Source organism: Rhinolophus ferrumequinum, chromosome 23 (assembly GCF_004115265.2).
Source record: "Rhinolophus ferrumequinum isolate MPI-CBG mRhiFer1 chromosome 23, mRhiFer1_v1.p, whole genome shotgun sequence".
Classification (NCBI taxonomy): Eukaryota; Metazoa; Chordata; class Mammalia; order Chiroptera; family Rhinolophidae; genus Rhinolophus; species Rhinolophus ferrumequinum.
The window spans coordinates 31004776-31016960 of record NC_046306.1 but is presented as its reverse complement, the minus strand read 5'-3'; the positions used below and the strand labels follow the sequence as shown (position 1 = coordinate 31016960).

Here is a 12185-nt window from a genome sequence, read left to right as displayed (position 1 = left end):
AAAGGGAAAGAGGTATTACAATGCATTGTCCAAGAGGATGCATTGCTGTAGAACTGCTTCTGCTGCCCTACCCAGGCATGGGTAGAAGGAAATGAACAAAAACAATGCTCAAAATCGTTTGTAACTCAGACAAGATGGGATGGGGGAGGTAGTCAGCTGTTTGATGCTGACTGTCCAGGAAAAAAACACAGCCTAGTCACTTACTCAGACACCAGTGAAACACCCAAGAGAATGAAAAACAGGATGTTAGTTTATGTGTTCAGCATTCAGACTTAATGCTGCTACTAGACAAAGTATCTGCTTCAACCTTAAAATGTCTCGATCTTTTTTTAAGCATCCTCAACAGGTAAGGGTAGAAAAGAGAATTCTTCTTCTTTGGGGACAATAACAACCAGCAATAATTAGCAACAATTTCCAGATCTTTTTTTCCCTAGTAGTAGCTATCTAGCCAAAAGTGGCTCGTGGGCAGTTCTTGGTTTTGAACACTTAATCATAGAGGCCATAAAAACAACAACATCAGCACATCACGTTATAAGTACTGGAACATTGAAATTCCTCATCTCATCCTCTGACTTATTTGCTACAAAAGCTTTGGAAAGCATTTCACTTCCTTGCTCCCTGATCTCCCATTCTCTACAACAGGGGCATGCTAGATCTTAACTCCAGGCAGGAAGCAGGGAACACATGTGCATGGGTCTCTGGGGGAGATGACAATACTGAGTCATCGCTGCCAGCAAAGCTGACCTTAGTGTCTCTAAGAGAGATCAATAGCCATAAAAAAGAATTGTACTCCTAGGTTGCCAGGGTTACATACACTATTGATTCATTTTTCAGAAGTTGCGTCACTAAATCGAGTAAACTAGAAGTTCAATGAAAGGATTTTTAAGACAGCTTTTAAGACCATTAAAGGAAAGCAGCAATGGGATGTCTTGGCTGTCTAATTACAAAACCTAATTACACTTCCATTCCTCTTTTCATCTATACTTTGAGGCTTACATGCTTATGCTTCCAGGAACACGGGTATGATTAGAATAAAACTGATAAATACATTTCTGGTCTATGGGCATAAGTAATCACTTAAAAACAATTTCACATTAAATTGTACGGTGGAAATTATCATTCTGAAAAATGAAGGGTCACTGGAGACCCAAACTGGGAAGACCGTATATTCAGAAAACAAGAGCCTATTGTTTTCTCTTTTGTGGGGACAAAGAACAGAATTTAGCTTATTAGGAATCTGTTGTCTCTGCTATACTTTTCAAATGACTGGCGAAAACAAAATTTCAGTGTTCATCCTGCATTGGAGAGCTGGAGGAAATAACAGTGTAGTGCTGGTGAACTGCTGCTGAATAAATACAGGTATAGTAAGTAATGACTTTAAGACAATCCTTGAAAGGGCTGGGAAAAAAAGGCAATTCTTTACATTCCAGAAGATTTTGTAGTTTCCTGAGCACTTCATTTCAGTTTCCTTTAAAGAATGTAATAAATTAGTTTGTAGATCAAATTAATTATAAATGAGGGGATTGGGGGTCGGTGGGAGGGGAAGGAGCTCAACATCATCAAAAGAAGAACCACGTTAAGTACAAATAGAAATAGGGGTGCGAAATCCAATTGAAGAATTGCTAATAGCTTCCTGGAGTGCTGGGCTGAGATGAGACTGAAGGAGTGTCTAGGCTCAAAGGAAAAGTATGCTGGACTCAATTAACGACAGCTGAAATACACACGGATTCTGGCCTGAAATATATATTCACGTATTTGCTTTTCCTGAAGAGTTTCTCTTGACTTTATATTTTTGACCAAAATATTAACTCTCTGACTACATTTCAGGAGCCCCACTTACTATGTCTCCAGGGATTAGGATGTAACATAAAAATTGGCCCATGAACATTGGACTTCTGAACTACAGAATTCAAGTTAAAAGATAAAAACAGGCAGGTCCAAATCCATGTTTCTCAGAAGTGGGTTTTTCCACAGACACCAGCTTGTTTGGCATGGTCATAGCTAGTAAGAAGAATTCTGAAACTTTCAGAAAAGTTGATTCAGAAAACTTTTTTATAGCTACCAATACTGGTCGAATGTATGTTTATACACAATTATAAGTCAAACGCTCATATTATTAAAAAATATTGTGGAACCATTTTGTCACAGATATTCCAAAAATAATATTAATTTTTAGGGTGTACAGTTATGTCTGAGGATATGTTAAGCATATTGGGACTTCATAGCACATCAATCATTTCTATGATGACATTTCTCAGGAAATGCTTGAAAGTAACCAATATTCTCATTCCATTCTGAGGTGGGCAGCAGCACCTTGGAGGCTGATGCAATGCATTGTCCAGGGCTGACTGCTCCTTCCCTTCCTTAGCTTGCTTTCTGGCTGGTTTCTCTTTTTTCTTCGAGCCTCAGAGGAGAGTAACATTTTGGGTGAAAAGAGGTATTTCGATAGATAGCACTATACGTTGCGACAAGAACTTGAAATTTCTTTTGCCATGTTTGGATGACTGGTTATTTGTGATAGAGCCACCAATGGCAGAATGTTCAGGGATCTAAGTTTAGTTATCTTTTCCACTAATCTTACTTAAACAGGGCAGAATCCTCATCCTGGCAAAAGAAAAAAGAAAAAAGAAAAAACCACGGAAGAATAGCAAAATATTAATGCTGTTGATTTGGTGTGCAAGCCTTCATGAGTATATCCAGTTATAATGTGCTGCCTACATGATTTTCTTTTTTCTTGCATTGATGGACATATGGAGATTCATTTAAATAAATTTCAATAGCCATATATGGCTCATGGCTCCTCTATTGGACAGTGCATCTTCAGTCATTCATAACAGTATCGGTGAATGGACTTTAGCAAGACAGATGTTTTCACAAATGCTACCTTGTGGTGCCATGAACCTTTTAAGAACGTCAGCAGGCTCTCTGGATGAAGCTTGACTTTGCCTTTACTCTACCAGGCAGGCGTCAATGATTTTACTTTTTAGAGTTGATCCCATGGGATTTTCCCAAGAGATGCAGCTTCAACATTGAAACAAACACATACCCCAGCAAAGACCAACAAAAGGAACAAGAAATAAGAAAGTGAAAGGTTAAATCATCCCACATTAGTGCTAAGGCTGTTTCATGGGGATTTCTCTCATAGAAAAGAAAAATCCCAAGACTCAGTACATTTCCAGGGCCGTCGGTCATGCTCAGTGCTCCTTGATGTTGCCTGATACCTGGGTATAAAACAAGAATCCAGTAAGGAATTTCTGAGTGAAACCATTTAGCTGGACAACATGGAATGGTTCCTTAGGAGGACAGCTATTTCTTGAGACTCCTGTGCAGCTGCAGGATAGAAGCAGTCAACACTTTTGGTGTTCAGGCATAGACAAAATTCGTAGAGCATAACTGGAGAAAAATTTTAAAGCAGTTACAACTAAACACAGCATAGGCAGAATTAAAACACATTTCGATGGCAGTGAAGATAATTGCTGCTCATCTGTCATTTAAAAAGTTCCTCATCTGCTATAATAGTATAAATGGAACACGTGAAGTCATTTAACTGAGGAATTCGGGAGTTATTCTGGTGTGGCCACAATTGAAATGTTTCAGCTGAGAATATTAACTATCTCATGGGGGAAATCTACTATTCTGTTTTTCTTCTTAGAGAATAATTATAGATGTTCCTGGAAATCATTTGCACTTAAGAATGATATATTTTTGCATTTGTATGGTGATTTCGGCAATTTTTTTCTCTAGATTTTCTTCCTCAAAGTACAATGAATTTTGCAACTCAGGTAAGCATGTTATTCACTTTCTCTCTTTTTGATCCCAGATTTGTATGTATTATTTTCCATGTTTTTATAGTTAGGGGAGAATAAAGGACATTATTCTAAATTTTTCCCAAACCTTTCCTCCTATTGCAATGCCCCTATTTACACCCCCTTCACATACAAATTATTAACTAAAAGAGTTAATATGGTGGAATTGTTAATTATTTGAGTGTATTTGTATCAGTTTTGCTCTGGAAATAAGGTACCACTCTTCTATATGGGAACCCGCTGCTTAACTTAAAAAAAAAAGCATGTTTTGCTGCTGCATCCCGAGTTTCAAAGTCTGGAACAGTTACAAAGATCAAGCCAGTAAATCTTACAATTATAGCAAATTCATTTGGGGAGTTCTGAAGACTGTCATAGCCATTGTAATTTCTTCGAAATACAAGTCCACTAGACAACGTTATTTGCATATAAATTTTGACAATTTGTAGTTTAAAAACTGGGGAGAAAGCACTGGGTTTGATGTTCAATTGCTTTCCAAAAACATTTCTTGACTTTTTTGATTGATTGATGTACACTTATTGAAAACTTTGAATACAAAAAAATAATATAAAAACGTAAGTCCTTACATGACAGCCATGAGGGTGTGACCCTCAGATGTCCCTTCAAGAGGGAATCTGCCAGGAGGAATGTATTAGCAGACACCTCCAGCTGCTGCACCTATGGGATCTGCCACTGCATTTACATGGAAGCCATACTCTCTTTGGGATGTTTCCAACCAAAGGCTGAACATTCGGGGGTTACGAGAGCTGAGGCATTCCTGCTCAAAATGGGGTTACTCTTTGGGTAGTCTTTGCTCCTGGGCTCCCCATTAGGCTGTTGGAGATGTTTTCAGAGCAGGACTGCAGTCTGAAACCCTTCTTACCCAATCCTCCTTCCCCCCTCTTCTCCTCTTACAAATGTCAGACCCATGTCACAGTCTGAAGGCTCTCCCTGCCTACTCCTGCTTCCTCTCTCCTTGACCCATCACAAACATTTCCCTAATAAATCTCATACACTTCTAATTGATTCTTAGCATTTGCTTTTCAGAGGATCCCAATGATACACCTTCGTCCGGTCCCTTCTTCCCCCTGTCCTACAATAAATGGTTGCAGGGTATTTCTTGTATGGCCATACCATAATTCATTTGGTTGGTCTCCCACTGCCAGATATTTAGTTTCCAGTTTTACACTGTTACAGGTAAGGCATGTACATTTTTCTTTATATAGTTGTCAATGTATATCTGCATTCTAAATTCTAAGAATGGAATGTCTTGGTCAAAGATAGGTGTGCTTCAAAATTTGAGGATATTATCAAATTACTCTTCAAATATGCCCATCTGTAGAATAAGAGTTGCTGTTTTCCCAACATATTCACAGCATTGGTGATTATAAATTTAAAAAATTTGTGCCAGTCAGCTAAAGAGTGGTATCTCATTATTGTGGTTGGTTGAAGCATGGTTTCATATGTCTATTTATAAACTGATTATTTTTAGCTTACATCTATTTTTATTTTAGTTTGTTGCTCTTTTCTTTAATAATATGCAAGGGCACTCTGTATTTTAGGAAAATGCCTTATGTCTCTTATCTGTATGGCAAATTTTCCCTAGCTTGACGTTTATGCTTGGAGTTTGTTTATGCTGTTCCATGTTATGAATAAGTTTTACCCTTTTATCTTTGACATTAAAAATTCTTCAAGATTCTGAAGCATTTTCTAATGCTTTCATAAAATATGAATACAGAGAAAAAAATTTCTCAAAAAATCTGTTTATGATAAGAATTCAGTATGAAATCAGGTAACTAACTTTTGGCTAAAATTAAATAAATCATCACCATATGACTATATGTATTGAGACAAAGAAAAATTTTGGTATTATCCTTCTAGATTCCACTTTAGAGATGCTATAATAAAATATTGTCCCTATAATTTTCATTGATTCTAGAATCTCCATAATAATTTAAAAACTAGGTTCAGTATTTCAATTAGTTTAATTCCCCACTTTTCAAAGATCCTCCTCTGCTTATAGCTTGTTAAAAATAGCATCCAATTATTTAAGGAATCCCCATAATGACTTAGAAATCAAAACTGCCAGACCCTGAATTAGGACAGTCAAAAGAAATTGGACAGCATGATATATTCCATTATCTCATTCTATCTGAGAACTATGAGAAGAAAATCAAATTTATGGAAAAAGTTGGGAATAAGGGGAATAAGAGAATTCTCACACTGTCCAAAATACTGTCATTTAAAAAACCAAACAAATGGCTTTTGCCTTCAAAATTCTGTTACTCCCACCGTATGTAACAGGGAGGGTAGTACCATTCCTTCAATCATGAAGGCGTCACCATTTCTGTACATTTACCAATCTTTTCAACAGCAAAAGGAAAAGAAAAAAAAGGCAAGATGATAAATACCCTAGAATCCTCACACTCATATACATGTTTAACACATGTCAAAATGACCACCTGTGTATGCACCAAAAAAAATTTTAATGCACTTCATTTGGATGCGAAATTGTTCTTACTGAAGAAATCTCAACTTACCTCCTTGTTCATCCAACATAACCAAAGTCCTGATACCAGCATCTTTACTCTATATTCCAATAATGGTAGCAAAGTTGAAAAAGAGTTAGAGAGAAAAGAGAGAAAGATAAATCAGTAAGGGGACAATTAGCTCTATTAGAAATGGAAAATGAAGAAGGACCAAAGGAAAAAAAGGGAGGAAATATGGCAAGAATATTAGGAGCTGGGGAGGGACTCAGAGGAATGGGTCACCTGTGGACTTGCTCTGTCAGGGATTCTCAGGGTAGAAGAGGGAGATGTGGCTCAGTCTCCATGGGGTAGGGTTTGGATGAGAATTGGCAGGGAATTGGAATACACATAGTATTATACCGTGATATTGTATTTGAAAAATAAAAATACCTACAGATTTTGTAACACCAACCACAGAAAGCTAATCTTTCAAAATCTTCTAAACAAAGTCTTCTTCTCTGGCATGATACATCAGAAAGTCTCTATGATCAAATTGGGGAGGGATGCCCCACTTATGAAGATGCATAAAAATCTTGGGGAGTAAGATTTTTAGGTTTATCAAAACAAAGGATTGCTTCACAAAGGTCGAGAAACACAGCTCAAAAGGAAACTCGCTCTTCTGTGAAATTTAGAGAAGGGATTGGCAGATGAGAAATAAAGATTAGTCTCATAAAACAAGGATTTCAGAATAATCTAAAATAAATCTATTTCTTATTTCACTTGAAATAAGAAATAGATTTCAGAATAGAGAGATCTAATTTTCTTTACTTTGTAATTTAAAATTCTGCACAATAATATAATGTTAGATATAATTCATTCATAAGCTTTATTATAGTTCTTTATTACAGTTCTCAATGGAAGTAAAGACCTCCCATTTCACAGGGTGAATGTTAAATTTAGTACAAACTGACATTGCTTACAGTTTGAATTAATTGCTTTTCAAGGAAAGCTCCTGTGGCCCATAGAATAAATTCTAAAATAATACTCAGAGCCCCATTTATTTTTCACTGACTTACTTTAAACTAAGAAAGAAAGAGAGAGCTGTTAGTGGAGGTCAACAGAGGGCGGTTATATGTTTTAAAACAGTATTTTAACAATTCAACTCCAATAGTACTTTCAAAACATTAAATAAAACACTAAACATGGTTTCTGTGAGCTTTTATAATTCTCCACTTCCGAGAATGTGTCCAGTTAACTCCCCTGGACACAAAAGCCTACCTTCCTTTTGAACACATTTTCGATAGGTTTTAGTTGTGAAATCAGGGTGTAGTTTGGAGAGTGATGGCTCAGGACAACTTCAGAAGTCATGCACAGCACAGGCTGTGGAGCTCGACTCTGCTCTGGAATCCTGGTGATTTCATTTCCTAGCTGCGGGACCTCAAGGGAAATGTCTTAATTGCTCTGTGCCTCAATTCTCTCATTTGTCACATCAGGATAACAATAGTTAATACCTCATTGAGTTGTTACGCAAATTAAGTGAATTAATATGTGGCATGTACTAGCATGGTGCCTGGTCTATAATTAATATCACTGAAGTGTTTATAAAATAAATACCTTCAGAAAATTCATCTACAGCAGGAAATCCAGGCAAACTAAAAATATTAGTCACATCATTACCAACTACCATCAGAAGCTTCGAGGCCACGACTTCTCAAACTTACACGTGCACATGAGTACTCTGCATAGGAAACACCTTGTTCAAAGGGTGGTCCTGATTCAGTGGGACTGGAGTAGAGTCTGAGGTTTTGCATTTCTAACATGCTCTTCCATACTGCGGCTGCTGCTGGTGCAAGGACATACATTGAGCACCAAGAGTCTAGACTCCATAGTACACTTCAAATCTTTTCCTTAAATGTGTTGTAAATGGAGGTTCGTCTGCACTTGCCTGTATTTTAATGCTTTCTGTGCCCTTTTCTGCAAATGTTAGCCATTGCTTATGACAAGTTATAAAAAGCAGATGGCTTATTCAGACATATGGATGTGACGAAAAAAAGTTATGGTGAGACCAGAGACATCTTAGAGCGTTTTCTTCTCTGAGGATCCAAGTCAAGGTTGTACATGAGATCCCTGTTCCATTCTACTGGGGGCAGAGGGTGAAAAATAGGTTAGTGATTTCAGTTTGGTCAGTCTAACTCTCATCTGTTTATACTTTTTTGGTAAGTTGTCATACCTATTTGTTTTATATGGCGCTCTGCAAGTATAATTTCACATTTGTTTACTTTGGTGCTAAAGTTTCATCAGGGAAATTATTCACAGTAGTTCTGTGAATAACCTCTAAAGGAGCAAGAGCTTGCCAGTATTTGGGAGAACAGAAGCATTGAGCTCCGATTAAGGAGTCAGTAATGCTGGGTTGTTTTCTTAGCTCAGCTAGCAACTAGTTGTGAGATTGTGAAAGAGTCACCTGACCTTTCAAGATGTTTTCCCATATTTAAGGTAAGGGTAAGGATGTAAATAAGATTGGGTGGTTGGGAGGTTGGTTCATTCATTCACTGGCCCGCACATTCATCCATCTTTCATCCATCCATCCATCCATCCATCCATCCATCCATCCATCCATCCATCCATCCAACCAGTGTTTATTGAGCTTCCATTCTGCTCCAGGCACTAAGGATAGGGGTAGACAGACAAATGCATGGCTTCTCAATTGTGCTTCACAGTGTGAGAGACAATTTGGTCACATGGAAGCAGTTGGGATCTGGGAGTCAGTGATTCTGAATTCTAGACTAATATTTGAAATTCTGTTGTTTTAGAGTCACCTCTTTTGTGTCAGTTTTCCCAGCTGTCTAATGGGAACAGAAACAGCTCCTTCACTTCCCAGAGTACTTAAGAGGATAAAATGAGCTATAGAATGTAAGGCTTCTATTATACAAGTTCAACTTTATGAGAGGCCATGGTTCAAGAAGAAGTACATTAAGATAAATGACTTCATTTGTATTGAATCTCAGTCAGTTTAGGACGAACTGCTTTTATTTTTGTTTATTTTCTTTGATCCTTTTGCTTTTTGTGGAATTCTCAAAGGAAAAAAAAATAAGTACTGTGGTAATTGCTGGTAGATGGGAAGTTAAGTTACTGCGCATAAGAATTCACACTCTGGCATCAGGTAGACCTGGACTTGAATTTCATCTCTGCTGTTTGTAGCTGTGTGTCTCACACAAGTTACTTAACCACTGTATAGTTCAATTTCTTCCTTGGTAAAACGGAGATCAAAATGCTGTAGTTATACTCAGATTTTTGACAGCACAGGAAGTGGGTGCCCCAAACCCCCTCATTGTTCAAGGGTCAACTGTGGTAATGAAAGGTGACTACAAGGATGGAATTAGATAATGTGTGTTTGACGATGATAGCTTTGAGCACAATACCTTGCATACAGTAGCCTCTCAATAAATGTTATAAGGTACATTTGTCTCCACTGTTTTGGGAATAGCTTTTATCAAAATAACTAGATTGTTCTCTGGGGAAACTAGAAGCATAAGAGAGAAAGGGCAGGGATGGGAACAATACTTCAGGGAAGGCAGAATATTACTTCCTCCTATTCCTCGAAAAGTATTATGTTTTAATAACTAAGAGTGAGAAAAGGTGGTTCTATTTTTGTCTTAGCTCAATTCTTGGTTTCTATTTCAGATTGCTGGGAAAATTGTCTACCTAAAACAGAGCAGTTTGAGATGTGAGGGATTTTTTTTTTCATTTCCTTCTTTTTTCTTTTTATTTCTCTATCTTTATTTCTCCTTTCTTGCATATGAACTAAAACCATGTTTATGGAACATTTTTAAGTCTTCATTTTGTCATTCTGAGATGTTTTCCCCCAAGTCCAATACTTCTGAGCTGAAACAAGGATGGTCCAGGCACTGTCTCAACTGCCAGAGTTCCGAAAGGCCCACATCTGCCTGTCTGAAAACAACGGCCAGCCTGAATTTTTCATTTTCAGCAGGAAGTCCGACAAAACACAGACATAGCTTTAGAATGCTTATTCTCTTCTCCTGGCCAAAGTGTCTTGGAAGATAAGTTGGCATAAAAAAGATACTAAAACATCCACTAAATGTTGGGTAGCCCTCAGGCACCACTCCAACCTTTTGAATCAGCCTGCCCTAAAGCAGTATGGCCTTTCCTGGGCTTCGTTTTCATCGTCCAAGGCATTAAATGTAGGCTTCATTTCCTGCATTTAGTGTTAGCATTTAACTTTTTTTTGCCTGGAATTAAACACTCCCCTCCGTGAGGATACATTCATGACTCTCCTACCAGACTTAATTGTTCCCTCCTCTATGCTCCTAAGGCAGGTACAGCCTTGAATTTAGAGAGTTATTTTCAGAGCTGTTTTCCTGCATTATATCAATTTATATTTTCTCTCCTTCCACCCTCCCCAGAGTTAGACATGTCATAACCATCTGTTGAAATGCATCCATCAAAAGAGACAGTTCCCACCTCCATGCTGGGAACCAAGTGCTAAGAGTATATAATTTCTAAACTTTTTACCTGTGTGTGGCATTCAACTTTTCTGAACTTTCCCACTGACCGCCGTGTAATTTTACAACGTCCTTGAAATTCTGAAAATGGCTTCTATGAAAAAGCAAACCTCTATCCTGCCACTCTGTTACACCCTACAGTCTATGAGAGATGGCACAAAGTCAGACAGTTTGCCTTAGGGAGACATCATGAGTTTAGTAACCTTTCCTGTCTTTGAGACTAAATTTCAATAAGAATTCTGCTCAATTCAAATTATATAGCACTGATGTGCTTTGGGATCGTGGGCAAGATCCTGGTATTTCAATGCTTAGCTATTTTCCAAATGATTTCTGCCCTTGATGAATATTTAATGCTAATTCTCTTTAAAGAGAATTTCTTTTTTGATTGGAAAGAAGAATATCATCTAAATAGCTAATGCCCTAGACATAATGGGTGTTTGACCATAAATATAAAATAACCCAGGAGGAAGTAAGAGCAAATCAATCTACTCTAATAATGGTTTGCTTGTAATTTCCTAAGTATAGAAAGTCTAATAGCCTCCTCTCACGTATTAGAGATAGGCGAGAGCTTCCATCTGTTTTGCTCCTTGTTCTAAGATACAACTTCATGCTTGATCGAGAAACACTTTAGGAAAAACAAACATGTATGATTCAAGGCTCCTACTTCAATTAATAGAGCTTTTGAGATTCCCCCATCCCCTAGAATAAATTAGAGCAGATACTCTTTTCTCAAGACTGCCAACACTGCCTGCAATTTAAGAAGACACAAACAAGAAGTGTCTGTGACTCAAAGACTCCAACGGGTGAGGGGCCAGTTCACAGTGGTGTGTTATCATGCATTTGCTCCACCACGTTCCATGTTCTACCGTGTTTCCCCGAAAATAAGACCTAGCCGGACAATCAGCTCTAATGTGTCTTTTGGAGCAAAAATTAATATAAGACCCGGTCTTATAGTAAAATAAGATCGAGTCTTATAATATAATATAATATAATATAATATAATATAATATAATATAATATAATATAATACTGGGTCTTGTATCAAGTTTTGCTCCAAAAGACACATTAGAGCAGCTGATGGTCTGGGTAGGTCTTATTTTCGAGGAAACAAGGTATGTCAGTGGACTTCCGGGCTTCCTTCAGGTCAACATCAGAGCTAACACAGAAATGTTACTAAAGTTTGTTTCTTTCATTTGTTCTCAGGAGGGATAATAAATTTACTCTAAAAGCCTCGCCAGCACTGCTAGATTTAGATTATCTGCCCCCTTCTTGGTCCTCCAGTATTTCTGCATGAGTAGTATTCCAGGAAAAAGCAAAGAAAAATCTCTCTTCATTTAGATAGAGAGTGAAGGCTGCTTTCCTGTACCGCCCAGGGTCCCTTACTGGCCTGCCTT

General features: G+C 37.7%; 1 protein-coding gene across 2 annotated transcripts in view; it reads right to left on the bottom strand.

The window, feature by feature from the left end:
* The window catches only part of SNAP25 (synaptosome associated protein 25), an 80167-nt gene that overhangs the window by 13217 nt on the left and 54765 nt on the right, over positions 1–12185 (bottom strand). For both annotated transcript variants that reach the window (XM_033094651.1, XM_033094650.1), the window contains exon 4: positions 6344–6392. In XM_033094651.1, coding sequence (XP_032950542.1) covers positions 6344–6392 — 49 coding nt within the window. The remainder of the gene's footprint in view (positions 1–6343; positions 6393–12185) is intronic.